We start from the raw sequence: 15040 nt of genomic DNA, 5'->3' as shown, positions 1-15040 counted from the left end.
ATATAATGTCTTTCTGGAAACCTAAAGATTTACAATAGTGGTTTTTAGTATCGTTTGGTGTTTTTTCATGAGGATCATCACAAAGGTTTATCAAAATAATACATCACGACTCAAGTCACAAACAGTGCCACATTCCCTCCTCCCTCCCAGAGATCTCTGCAACACAAGTTAATCCCTCACCCACCCCCTGGGATCAGGCCTGCCTGGCCTAGCTGGGGGTAGGCTGGGGGGAGGCAGGGGGCCCCTATGCCTGGTAGAATGGCAGACTGGGGTGCATGAGTAGGCAGGGGGAGGCGGGCACATGGTGCAGAGGGGGATGCATGGTGTACATTCTGGGGCATCATGCTGAGGCCCTGGCTGCCAGGAGAGGCAGGGTGGTCCCTGGGACTGGCAGAGAGGCAGGCTGGCTGGAGTGCAGGGGGTACATCCTTGGGGAGGCAGGTGGAGGCTGGGGTGCTGGGGGCCACACACTGAAGCAGTTTGGGGAGTACTTGCTGGGTCCATGGCTCTCTCCCTCCATTGTGCTATACCACCAGGTGCTGGTAGCTTGGTCTGCATCCCAAATGGCACCCTATTCCCTATATAGTACTTTTGACAAGGGCCCATGGCCTGGCTCTCCTCATTTCTGAGACTGAGACCTCAACAACTTGGTTTGGGATTAGTGCCGTCCTCCCCACCATGGAGCTGCCTGCCATTGAGCCTGGCTAAGAGACTGGCAGTCTTTGTAACAATGACCCCAATAAGAGAAATACAATAGTGTTTGGTTGTTTGTAAAATCAAATCAAATTTTATTGGTCCCATACACATATTTAGCAGTTATTGCGGGTGTAGTGAAATGCTTGTGTTCCTAGCTCCAACAGTGCGGTAGTATCTAACAATTTACAACAACACACACATCTAAAAGTAAAAGAATTAAGAAATATATAAATATTATGACGAGCAATGTCGCATTGACTAAAATACAGTAGAATAGAATACAGTACAGACATATGAGATGAGGAAAGAAGAGGAGCACTTTAATACAAATTTGAAATGACGTGATAAATGTAATGCAAAACACTTTTATTATTTAACAGGTTTGTCCATGAAATTCTTTGATCTTAATACTGTGTATTTCTCTTTACAGGCCCTCGCCTGTAATTTAATGTAATTTCTACAGCTCTGTAAGTATATCTTCCGGCAAATATAATTAAATAGTACTGTATATGGCAAAGATAGTTCCAGTATTTTCCAAGGTAAAGATCACATTGGGTCCATTCCACTCAACAGTGGTTTTATTTAGTCAGAAGAATACTGATGTAAATATATCACTATTATTAAAGACATTGGTAAACATATTACAATAACTGTCATGCTCTTCTGTGGGGGAATATGAGGTGGTACAACAAATAAACAGTGATTTGTTGGTGGCCTACAGCACACTACATGTGGCATTGTTGTCTCACTCTGCCACCTAGTGGAATAAAGTTACATTTGTCTTTTGGACACATTCTCCCAGTCTCAACATATCATTATTTTCCACTACAAATCCACTTCAACAGTTCCCTTGAATTAAACCTTTATAAAATCAATGGATGGATATACATATATTCAATAGTCCATAGGGCAATGTAACATCTGTCTGAGTAGTCTGAATCTGAATAAATAGATGAATCACGAGTCTAGAGCCCCTCTAGAGTCTATATCCTTGTTGTTAGCAAGGGTCGCTCTTCTTCCCCAGGCGTTCAAAAAAGGACATGAATCCATAGCCATCTGGTTTGGGCTCAGGGCTTGTCCAGGACAGACTCTTTTGTTCACTTCTCCTGGTTCAGCTCTATGTGTGTAGGTCTCTCTGCTGACACTCTTGGACACCCGGTCTTGGACACCAGATTCCTCACATTGGCCTGCTCCTCTCTCTCAGGCGTTTAAAGAAAGACATGAATCCATTGCTCTCTGAAGGTTTGGGCTTCGGGCTCTTAGAAGGGTTATCCATATTGTGTTTGGGGCTCTGAGGAGGGTCAGCCTGCTTGGACTTCTGGGAGACGAGTGTCTGGAGAGGGGTGGGAGAAAACTCCTTTATCTCCTCATCCTGGTTGTGGTTGAGTTCTAGGTGTAAGGGGGGAGGTTTTGTCTTGACTATCGAGGAGCTCTTGTCTTGGTTCAGCTCTCCTATCTCTACGTGTGTAGGTCTCTCTGCTGCTGACAAGCTGTTGGACACCTTGTCCTGCTGGACACCAGATGTCTCACAGTGGCGAGGGGTGGTGGGTACCACCAAGCCTCTGTTTTCAGAGTCCCTGCGGATGTTGAGACTTGTTGTCAAGACGTTGTGTTTTGACATGGGGCTCTTAGACACCAGGTCTCGGACACAAGACTTCTCAGAGTGACCAGGGAGTTTGGTGAGGTTAGGTCCTCCAGAGGCTTTGTGTTTCGGGGACATCAGACCAGTGTCTACTGACTTCATCCTCCCTATGACCCCCAGAGTAGGAGTAGTAGGAAAAGTGAACAGATCATCCTCCTCCTCTTCCTCAGTAGGAGGGGCTTTAGGGAGGAGGGTGAAGGTGTGTCTGCGGGTGAGTATTCCCTTGGGGGAGAGGTGAGGGTTGAGGAGGTATCTAGCCAGACTCTCGCTGCCTCTACATGCATCCCCCAGAAGCCGCTGTCTGTCCTCTTGGAAGGTCCTCTGGTGAGGGGAGGTGGAGGTGATGGTGGAGATGGTGGAGGACGTAGCATTAGTGGTCGTAGCGTTGGGTGATTTTGTGGAGGTGTTAGTATTATTGGTGGCATTAGGAGACTTCTGCTGCTCCAGGCCGTACTCCCCAGACGAAAGACTACCACGGCTGCTCTGATACCTCAGAACCTTCCTGGACACTTCACGCAACTTCTGGGCTTCTTCCTCATTTCCCTCCTCCGCTTCCTCCTTGTCCTTCATCGTCACTGAGATGGGTCTACCTGTGGAGGAGCAAGAGGAGGAGCTGCTGCTACCGGTTCTCTTGGTTGGCTGTGTAGAACCAGAACTAGAACCTCTGTGGTTCTGCTCTGGTTTCTTAGGGTTTTGCTGTGTCTCCTCTGGATTTGGAGAGTTATTTTTGCTGTGGGACTGGTCCTTCTGGTCGCTCTGAGAGGTCCCAGTCAGGTCTCTGGCAGAGTTCCACTCATTCTCCTTACACACCTCTGTGGCCTTAACAGAACCTTGGTTTCCCTGTTCTGCCGAGGGGAGGTTTGCTTGAATGGGGACCTTTGATAGGCTGCTACTGGTGCAGGAAGGTGTGCCCTTGCATTTTCTCCTTTGGGACACATGAGTGGTCAGGAACCTAAATCAAATCAAATCAAACTTTATTCAAAGTAAACATGAATGTCACAAAACACTTTTACAGAAAAAATGAAAAACACAAAATACAATACAAAAGGAAAATCGCAAAATAACAGATTATATTTCAAAAGAAAAGTTCAAAAGAGTGATGTTCATTAAAGTATGTCTAACTTCTGTAGTACGGACTCCAGGGCCACACCCTCCATATCCTTGTCCCGTATGGAGCAGGTGGCGGTGGAACGGCGTTTAGCAGCATTAGCATCGCTCAGCAGTCTGTCTCTGGTTCTCCTCTTCATCTCCGCCACCTCACGATCACGGTTCTCCTACACACAGATACAATAATACACAATAACACAATAACACACGCCAGAGACAGTGAACACTGGACTCCACCAAGAAAGCAGGGAAGGCTAAAGAGAAAAGAGTAACTCAATGAAGACAAAAGCCAGCCAAAAGTCCTCACACATAAAAGAGTGACATGGAAAGCTATGCTCCCAAGGGGGCCAAGATGAAAGTCCGTAATACAGAGAGCATAAATAATAGTATGTAAAAGGAGCATATAGACTACTTTCCAAACCGTTTTTTACCTGGATGGCCCTCAGGAACTTTGCACAGAAAGAGCTGAAGATGGAGCAGCATTCATCCAGTCTGAACTTGCTGGGGTCTTCACAGAAGTACTCAGCCACTGAGTCACTGACTGAACCCAGCGACTGCAGAGAGAGCTCAGTCTCAGCCAGACGACACTCTGCTTCCTACATGGGACCACACACAGAACAGAAATAACTAAGGCTGTGTCCCAAATGGCACCCTATTCCCTATTCCCCATATTGCAGTAGTTTTTAATAAACCTTTATGGGCCCTTATGTCACGACTCCTACCGAAGGTGGCTCCTCTTCCTGTTTGGGCGGTGCTCGACGGTCGTCGTCACCGGTCTACTAGCTGCCACCGATCCCTTTTCCCTTTTCTGTTGGTTTTGTATTATTAGTTACACCTATTTCGTGTTTACGTTTAGTTGGGTTATTTAAGCTAGTCGGCCCGCCTGCTCTTTGTACGGGCTTAATTTCTCCACTGTGTTTGTGTGTGGTAGGTTATTGGTAGCGTGTTTTCGTATTTCGTATTTGTTTTAGCGTATTTCCCTCTGGACTATTTAGGTCCTGGTTTTGGGTATCGTGTTTGTTGCGACTATGTGTGTTTGGCGCGCACTATTCTTTTCCCTGTGCCTTATTAACACACTACTCAGTACTTTCTGCCTCCTGCGCCTGACTCCGCACCCACTACGCTTTTGTGCGTCACACCTTGTCAAAACTACTGCACTATACGTAAAAAGGTAAAGGGTGCCATTAGGGTCTTGGACTACATTTCTGAAACTACAGGGGACCACAAACATCAACAACCTCATCACTGGTCCTAGAGTTGTAGATTCACCACCAGAGGTTATTAAGGTTATAAAAAGGGCCCTGTTCAGGTTAAGTGGTCAGGCAAAACCTGTGGCCCTGGAAACATTACATAGGTATACAGTATAGGGGAAGGTAGCGATACAAGATCTGAAAAACATGGAGAATACACAGGCAGGCTACCTCACCTTGAGAAAGTCCTCCATCTGAGCCCGTAGCTCCTCCTGTTTCTGCGCCTCCTCCTTCGCCTCCTTTACTTTCTTCACCTCTCTCTGAAACTCACTCTCTATGTCCTCCTTATGGATCCTACAGGGGGGCAGAACACCAATATCAATCACTCAATACAGAAAAGCACAATCACTACAATAGAATGCCTTATTGTGGGGCAAACAGCTATATTACAAATATTGTTGAAGTGCGTAAGACATTGTGTATCTGTACCTTGCTGCATCAGCGATGTGAGTGAGTTTGTCCGGGAATTTCATCATGGCCACATCAACCTTCTGAGCTTGCTACAATCGACATAAACATGAACAACTACTGCATCAGAGACAAACAAGATTCTAGATAAAGGATGAGCTTAAAATAAGGGTTCTAATTACCATGACTACATAGTGCATGAGGTTCATGCCTGGTTTGTTGGCCCTTGTGTCCACTAGTTTCAGTAGCGATGCCATCCTGAAGCCAATGGCACTGCCAGCATAGCCACCCTATGGACACACAGAGGACAAGTGAGAGACAGTCAGACAGGCTGACAAATTAACCTGAGGATTATTCAAAACTTGTAGAATGAGTTCTTATTTTTCTTGGGCTTACTCAAAGCTTCGGATGCCAACAACTTAGTTTACACCATAGATAAAGGTATACAGTATATAAACTTAGTTTACACCATAGATAAAGGTATACAGTATATAATATCATCTATAATATCATTTTTTCCACTCACAGCGTTCATGTAGTTTCCAGTCTTCAGCACCAGGCGGATCACAGAGTGTAGGTCGTCACACTCTAACAGCTCTGGAGAGACAGACAGACAGACAGACAGGCAGACAGACAGACAGACAGACAGACAGGCAGGCAGACAGACAGGCAGACAGAGACAGACAGACAGACAGACAGACAGACAGACAGACAGACAGACAGACAGACAGGCAGACAGACAGGCAGGCAGGCAGGCAGACAGAGACAGACAGACAGGCAGACAGACAGACAGACAGGCAGACAGACAGGCAGGCAGGCAGACAGACAGGCAGGAGGCAGGCAGGCAGAGACAGACAGACAGGCAGACAGGCAGACAGACAGACAGACAGACAGGCAGGCAGACAGACAGACAGACAGACAGACAGACAGGCAGGCAGGCAGACAGAGACAGACAGACAGGCAGACAGACAGGCAGACAGACAGACAGGCAGGCAGACAGACAGACAGACAGGCAGGAGGCAGGCAGGCAGAGACAGACAGACAGACAGGCAGACAGACAGGCAGGCAGACAGACAGACAGACAGACAGACAGACAGATGAGACAGTTGAGCTTAGTACAGATACACACTGGCCTTATTAAGATCCAGATCACATGCAGACGCAAACTTTACCTTTTCCAGCTGTGATCATGGTGGCGATGGATTGTTTCATTTCATCCATGAGCGGGAAAAACTCTTCTTTGAGAACCAAACTGTTGAGGCGCTCCTCATAACTAAAAGAAAGGGCACGAATAGTGATTCACATTCTAGAACACAACTGGCATTCAAGACACAGAAAACACAAAACTGTACAAATCTGTGAATTAGACGTTTGTAGATGGTTCAACACTCACTCACCTGGGAACCTTGATAAGTAGCATCATAAACAGGTCTGCTTCAGGAAGAGCTGACTGGTCCCCTTTGAACCCAACTAGCTGCTTCACCTGCACACACACAACAGGTAACAATCTTAGGAAGACACAGCATTACGATAAGGGTTGTAACTTGGGAGAACACTGTTATAACTGTCTCTCAAGCTGAATATATGATCAGTTCACTGTGGTAGTTAGCATCAACAATGGTGGCAAGCTGGCGACAAACCTCAGCTCACCCAATGGTGGTCGAACTGGAGTTTGCCCTATGCAGAACACGGGTGTCAAAGCGACAGCGGGCCTGATCTATGCTTGCCTACTGGGAAAGGCTGTGTGAAGTACCTCTTCTTTCTCTGGCAGCAGCTTACACAGCTCCTTCAGTTTACCTGTCCCAAATTTCAGGCCGTTTCCTGAACTGATGTCGTTGATCATGTCTCCCACTGGCCTGCGGAGAGACACAGACACTGATCATTTACTGTATTATAATCAACGTGAATTTGGAAACTTCATCGACTGATTCATTCAATAGGTTCTCCTAGTGGACTAGTCAAGGAGAATAGCTGTGATTCATTAATCTCCAACTACATAATGTGGTTATTTTCCTGAATTACTCATGTTCTAGGGTTGGGTCTCTAAATGTGTTGCTCATTTCCTCGTTGCCATGTTTCTTTTAGCCTGGTAAGCAAGGCTCCTTCTTACCTCATTGGTTGAACACCCTCTTTTTCCACTTAACCAACCATAGACAAGCCCTTACCTGCTACACATACTGTATACACCTACTACAGCTGAACTGGAACAATGCTTTCTTTACTCAGTAGCACAAGGACAAAAACCCTGACACAAAAATACATTTAACTGAAAACAGAAAAGTGCATCCATAAATGGACATGAAAAATAAATGTAATGACAAAACATGTGGATAATAATACTTCTATGTCTTACTGTTTTATGCTTATTGTTTTTTGAGTTTTCTGTACTGCGAGAATCTTCAGAAAATTAGAAACTGTATGTAGTAATGTTGTGATATATAACACAGTAATACCGTGGGCCTACAGAGAAAACCCTTCAGAAACATGTTTTATTAGTTAATCTGTGGAATGACCTGTTTGCACTGTTCCTGCAGTAGTCGAGTCGACCTGTTGGGACAGGCTGCTGTACCTCAGAAACACAGAGCTGGGAATGTCAAGCAGCCTAGCCTCAGGACTACCAAACCTTGCTGTCCCAAATTACACCCTATTTCCTATATAATGCACTACTTTTGACCAGAGCCCCATGGGGTCAAAAGGAGTGCACTATAGCAAGACGGTGCAATTTGAGACTCAACCACTGTGTGATTTTTATCCTGAAACACGTGGCTCTGACAAACCCACAGCTCCACACCTTCAGCACACTTCCAGTTTATATTACGTCCCAAATGGCACCCTATTCCCTATATAGTGCACTACTTTAGATCAGACTCTGGTCAAAAGTAGTGCACAATTAGAGAATAGGGTGCCATTTGGAATTCAGTATATCTTTGCCTCTCTCTGACACACCTCTTGAACTGTTTCAGGAAGATCCCAACGTTCATGCTCCTCTTGGAGTTCAGTATAGATACCTGGTGGTGGTGGGACACATAGCCATGAAGACATGAGTTAGTCAATAAAAATAGAACACACAAACGCACCAACATCCGTTGGTCATTCCAGAACACACACATTCACACAGACACACACGTGAAGATATCAGTAGGTCAATAACAGGCGTTGAGTTTATCAGGAGCTTAGCGTTGTCCTTAAACACAGTCTTCTTCTTTATCACAAATACATCCTCATTCCCCAAAAAACAACTGATTCCGACGGTTAAGGTTTTACTGGTTTGATTGACTTGTTTTTGAGAGCCCATGATAAGCTATTGCAACAGCTGTCAACATACTGACATTCCTAAGTCATGCTCCTCTATACTGAGTTAGAAACAAGGACAGGTAAGAGACTAAAGGCCAGTTTCAATAGCTCCACATTTGACCTTTATTGTACTGCCAAGGTAGCCTAAATGTGATAGCAGGGTGGTTTCACTAGCAAACAAGTAGAGGATCAAAAATGGCTTTGTCAATATGACAATAGCATTGTAAACCAGGACAATGCTTCACAACAGTTCTGTAAAATCCCAACCGACACCTACAGGAAGGGAAGTACAGCCTCTGAACCCACAACCCAGTTCATTGTTATAGAGGTAGCATTATCCAATACATAAAAGTATTAACTGTATGGCAACAATTAGCAAATATTAGTGGTTCATTTACTCTCCCTGGGTAAACTGATGAAGAATAGTTAGGCTATATTGACTCCACCCTTCAGTTCATACAGCAAAGGATTCCTAGATGAAACCCCACTGCATAAACATCCTATGTTTGTTAAGCAGAGGAACATTAAGAGGAACATGTCATAGTTCCAATAAGTCACACAATATCACACATGAAAAAGGGAAATGGACACATTGTAAAATTATGGTCATTAATTTAGTCGAATTGTGTTGCTTGTTCACAATTTTTTGTGTGTGGGGAACTAGTGCTTATCTAGAAATCAGATTAGATAGCCTATGCTGGTGAACTAATGCTACTTGCAGAGTGCAAATATTTATTATCAATTTTATTCTCCGAGAGTTTAGTTTAAATCAAGCACTCTGGCAGTTGGCATTCAAATGATGTTATAGACTTGATAGGTATGTGGACAGAAATGACAGACAGCCTTCCAATTACAGCATGATAATGAATCATATAAAAATAGATCAGGGTAGAATCATCTCCAAGCTTTGCTCCTACTGATTGGTTTGTTTTGAACACAACATTTTCACTAATACATCGTTGCTTCCTGATGTACTTGAGTTTGATCCCAGTGAGGCGCACATAGAATCATGCTAGAGCCACACCAATAGAGAGACTGCTTCCCAAATGGCACCCTACTCCCTTTATAGTGCACTACTTTTGGCCAGGGCCCAGACCAACAAAAAAAGTAGCATCATGGAGATAAACAAGAGTCATGGGCTGCTGGAATTGATGTATTTCCCAACCTCCACCTAGCCACCTTAACCGTAACCCTAACCCTGGCCACTATGACTCCCTGAGTGAGCCTGTTACAACATAAAGGCTGTAGGAAAACAACACATCACCCTGTGATGATATGATGTACACCACAACTCCACTACACACACTCCCTAAGAAAATCAATTAGGGTCTAAAGAACACATGTCAACATATCCAATATCTCTGGTCATAAACAGAACAGAATTCATATTCAATACACTGTTTCGTCTCTCGTCTACTCCCAGAAAGTATAGCTGCTCAAAACAAACTCTCAGGTGAGAAAAAATTAGCAAGAAAAGAATGACAGAATTTTGCATGACATTGGAGAGGCCTTGGCTGGGACCAGATAGGACATGTATGCCTTGCAGACTTATATACTGTATCTAATCGAGGAGCAAAATAGCTGATGTGGTTCCAGCTGTTGTGGTACCTCTTGACTTATCCTATTCAACTCCAGCTGCCAGTATAAAACTAGAGAAGTGCTTCCTGGTACAGTCGGTTAGGTCAACTCACCACTTCTGTGCCCTGACCGTTGGTTGGCTTGCCTCTGAGACTCTGTCTGTTCAGAGCCTTCTGTACCTGTCCCTGTCCCTGATGTTGGCTGTGACTGAACAGCTCCTCAATCCTCTGAGTGTCCAGCTCATACTCTCCCAGAGTCTTCTCTTCCGTCCAGATGTTGTGTTTACCCACCACCACGTGTTTGGGGATTGCATCCCAGTTGAAGTTACGCATCTTGGAGCCGTTGCGCTTGAGGCTTCTGGATAGCCCGAAGCCCATGTCAGGGGGAGGGGGGCCAGGGGGAGGCGGGGGACCAGGGGGAGGAGGGGGACCAGGGGGAGGAGGTGGGGGGGCGAGGGGAGGTGGTGGTGGTGGTGGAGGAGGAGGTGGTGGAGTGACTGCTGATTCCATCTTTAGTGGAAAGGAATTAGATGGACCAAGGATCAGGAACAGATCATGGTCTCATCATTATTGCTTCATCATCACCTCCATTTTGTACCTGCAAGGTGTCACGGAAATGTTCTTTGACTAGTGTTGAAAATCAGTTATTGAAGAGGGTGATATAATCCTTTTCCTTGATTGATCCCTCCTGTAAAGAAATAGTGGTAGCGGTAAACTTTTAACACTGAATGGTAGGCATGCAGCAGAATTTACTTCCCTATACTGTATTGCCCAGCCCCGAACAAGCCTCATGATTATTGTTGCTGAAGTGCTCAAATGAGACAACATATCAACAAATGCTTAATTCGAAAGACATTGAAAGCAGCCTATTGATAAAATACGTGTATGAATTTACAAATCAAAACAATACATCCACCAGAAAAACTGAATACAGTAAGTAGGCTACCTATTTTGATCAGGTTTTCTCTTTAAGCTACTAATGTGTTATAACATTCAAAGTAAGGGAAGAGGATTCTGTAGCCTACCTTACCTGCTCGATATGCAACGTTCCACCAAGAGTAAAAACAATTTTGAAACACCAAAAACTACAATTCACTTTAATCCATGAGTTAGTCCGCCGCCTTCCTCTTCAAACTTCAATATCAGACGTGTGAGTTGAGTTGACTACTACCACTGGTCTGCTACCAGTGCTGTTAGGTTTCCATTAGATAACTCAGCCACAAAGTCAGGTTTCACAGCCACATAGTCAACATTTCCAAAACGTATATAATATGCTTGTTGGTCTTCATTTAAGGTTAAAGTTAGGCATAAGGTTAGCAGTGTAGTTCAGGTTAGGATTAAGGTTTAAAATCAGATTTGAAGAAGATCAATTGTGGAAAGGGGCGGGGTTTAGCCATAATTATGACCTTGTGGCTGTGTTAACTAGTGACGACCGAAGTGTCAGAGGAGACGTAAAAGCATGTCGCAACTTTACCTGCCTAAAGATGTATATAAACCCTGGATTGCAGGTACAGAAGTTTGGACATTGAGAGGCTTTGCAGCCACCGGTCGGCCATATTGGCACTCCCAGGTAGGAGCAGTCCTCCAAAGGAATGATCGAAATGTCACTTTTTGGGCGACCCCACCAAATTCACGTAGAAATGTGTGTTATAGATCTGTCATTCACATTTGTCTAAGAAGCGGTAAATCTGTTCTATGTGTGCCATTTCTATGCTTCCCGTTATTAAGTAACATTTTTGAATCTTTTACTTTTGGTTTTGTACAACAGCTTCAAACAGCTGAAAATATATTATTGAAGGTTATGGAAAAAATATTTCACAGCGGTTTCGATTCTCTACACTATACTTGCTTGTTTTGTCACATAAACTGAAATTAGGCGAACTATTAGAATTTTAGCAACCATGAAATGGCAGAGTGATTTCTGCATTGTGCATCTTTAAATGTTTAAAGGACAAAATTACATTTATGTAAGTATTTTTTGTTGATGTAGTGGGAACAATAATATTAGTAATCTCTGGAAATTATACTTTAATTAACCTCTACTGGATTGCACCACCCCCCACATACGGGACGGTTGAGCTAACGTGTGCTAATATGATTAGCATGACGTTGTAAGTAACAAGAACATTTCCTAGGACATAGACATATCTGATATGGGCAGAAAGTTTAAATTCTTGTTAATCTAACTGCACTGTCCATTTTACAGTAGCTATGCGAGTGAAAGAATACCATGCTATTGTTTGAGGAGAGTGCACAGTTAGGTACTTGAAAATGTATCAATAAACGAATTAGGCACATTTGGGCAGACTTGATACAACATTTTGAACAGCAATGCAATGGTTAATTGGATCAGTCTAAAACTTTGCACATACACTGCTGCGAGCTAGTGGCCAAAATCTAAATTGTGCCTTAACTGCAATAATACATTGTGGCATTTCTCTTGCATTTGAAAGAAGATGGGGGAGAAATTAACAAAAAAACACGTTTTTTTCTTTGTATTATCTTTTACCAGATGAAATGGGTTATATTCTCTTACATTAATTTCACATTTCCATTTTCTTATGTTTAGCTAACATAATATAAATTAAAAGCATGCATTAAGGTGTCTGTGTGTGTGGCAAAAACTAATGTAAACATTAATAAATGCATTTCTATACCTTCAAAAATATTGGAGTGCAAAGATGGAGGTATGGTGGCTTCAACACAGTGCCCACTCTAGTCATCTAGTGTATATATACATTAATGACTGAGCCAGTTGCCCTGTTAACCCCCTAACTGCCAGTGCCATGTTCCATTTTGACAGCAGTACTGTAAAATCTGTGCTGTGTCTGGCCACCCAAATGTGTCAGTTTACAGTAGGCCTAGTGTTCTTACTGAATTATCCCAAAGTTGTACTTGATATAATCCAGTGAGATGTAAACAGTGTAAAACTGGTCATATGCGATGTACAAGTAGGCTACAATGGAGTTGAGTGGAAACTAGTGTGCGGAGTGCACCTCCGACTTCATCGTGTCACTGTCAGCCGATACATGTAAAAATGTCAATTCGTTAATACTTTCCTTGTACCTATGTTTGTCCTGTGTAAATGCAATTTTTTCTTTGGGTTCTGAAATCAGTAGTTTTTGATAAAAGTAGCATTTTATGTGATGTCTGTCAGACTAATACTGTGCCACGTAATTCACTGTTTTCCAATGGAGTAGGAAGTTCAAATCGAATCAAATTGTATTTGTTACATGTGCTAAATGCAAAGGTGTAGACTTTGAAATGCTTGCTTAAGAACCCTTCCCAATAATGCAGAGTTAAAAATATATATAATAAAAATAGTAACACAACAGGAATAAAATACACAAGAATTAAGCTACTGAGTGTACAAAACATTAGGAACACCTGCTCTTTCCATGACATGACGAGTTGAATCCAGGTGAAAGCTATGATACCCTACTGATGTCACATGTTAAATTCACTTCAATCGGTGTAGATGAAGGGGAGGAGACAGGTTAAATAAGATTTTTTTAAGCCTTGAGACAATTGAGACATGGATTGTGTATGTGCGCCATTCAGAGGGTGATGCAGCCAGTCAAGACGCTTTCGATGGTGCAGCTGTAGAACGTTCTGAGTATCCGAGGGCCCATGACAAATCTTTTCAGCCTCCTGAGGGGGAAGAGGAGCTGTACGTGTGTGTGTGGACCATATTAAGTCCTTAGTGATGTGGACGCCAAGGAACTAAAGCACTCAAACCGCTCCACTACAGCCCCGTCAATGTGTATGGGGGCTTGCTCTCCTCTCTTTCTCATATAGTCCACGATCAGCTCCTTGGTCTTACTGACATTGAGGGAGAGGTTTTTGTCCTGGAACCACACTTCTAAGTCTCTGACCTCCCTGTAGGTTGTATCATCACTGTTGGTCAGCAAACCAACACAGTCGTGTCCACGCAGTCGTGGGTGAACAGGGAGTACAGAAGTGGACTAAGCTCAGATCTATGAGGGGCCCCTGTGTTGAGGGTCAGCGTGGCAGAGGTGTTGTTGCCTTCCCTCACCACCTGGCGATGACCCGTCAGGAAATCCAGGATCCAGTTGCAGAGGGAGATGTTCAGTCACAGGGTCCCGAGCTTGGTGATACGTTTGGAGGGGACTATGTAGTTGAGCTGAACGCTGAGCTATAGTCTATGAACAGCATTCTCACATAGTTATTTCCCCTCTACTCCAGGTGGGAGTTACGACTTTAAGCATGCACTACCACTTGATCATTTTATAAATATCCATTCTTTAAGGCTTACTGTGTACCTGTGCTTGTCCTGATTGTTATAGAGTTGTCAGTTGGATTTAGAATCCATCGTTTTGGCATTTTATGCGTCCCCTGCCAAAACAAAGGAATATGGTGTGCAATGACATGCTGCTCCTTCTCCGTTAACAAATAATGTCTCCCTTGGCAGAGGTCGCGTAAAATGCTACATTTATCAAAAACAACAGATTTCAGCAACCAAATAAAAGCTTGCATTTACACAGGACAAACATACGTACAAGAAAAGTGACTCGATTAAGTCAGAGGTGCAGTCCTCCCACACTCAACTCCATTGTATTTGTACATTGTGGAGTTGAGAAACCTGGTTAAAGCGATCTCCATACCTGGCCTAGAGTGTGTTCTTGCCCGGAGCTGTGAAACTGGTAATGCAAATAGAAACATTTGTTTTGTCCATACAATCTACCTGAGCTGCTTCACTGTATCTACCTAGCATAATAGCATAGCGTTTTTTTCTACCACCAAAAGCTTCAAACACTCTAACAAAGCTTTGTATTTCCGCTAACAGACCCATAACCACCACCACAAATGCCCATACAGCCATTCAACCTTCGATGTTGGAAACGCATTGCTCTTGAACCGTTTATGCTACAAACACCAAACCAACATTGACATGTGCAGTCAGACTCAACCTAGATTGCTCCGACACAGCTTTTTGCTACAATTCATAGGCTGTTGTATGAACTATAAAGCTTGTTGTATCCTCATTCATTTCAATGGCAGAACAACTGCCACATAACTTTCAGAATGTTCAAACAAACACATTT

The 15040-nt window shown here is 43.7% G+C and overlaps 1 protein-coding gene across 1 annotated transcript; it reads right to left on the bottom strand.

Moving 5' to 3' along the window:
* Positions 1-990: 990 nt before the first annotated feature.
* On the bottom strand, positions 991-10362 carry LOC129822227 (FH2 domain-containing protein 1-like). The gene is made up of 12 exons (XM_055880321.1): positions 10089-10362; positions 8050-8111; positions 6857-6959; positions 6501-6586; positions 6276-6376; positions 5630-5700; positions 5286-5393; positions 5125-5195; positions 4872-4989; positions 3877-4041; positions 3461-3612; positions 991-3290 (listed from the first exon to the last, which is right to left on the bottom strand). Exons 1-12 carry the CDS (start codon positions 10350-10352, stop codon positions 1874-1876), a joined length of 2718 nt encoding a protein of 905 aa, XP_055736296.1. The 5' UTR covers positions 10353-10362; the 3' UTR covers positions 991-1873.
* Between the last annotated feature and the right edge of the window lie 4678 nt (positions 10363-15040).

Source organism: Salvelinus fontinalis, chromosome 24, assembly GCF_029448725.1.
Source record: "Salvelinus fontinalis isolate EN_2023a chromosome 24, ASM2944872v1, whole genome shotgun sequence".
Lineage (NCBI taxonomy): Eukaryota > Metazoa > Chordata > Actinopteri > Salmoniformes > Salmonidae > Salvelinus > Salvelinus fontinalis.
The sequence above is the reverse complement of the archived record's forward strand: the minus strand, read 5'-3'. Positions and strand labels throughout refer to the sequence as shown.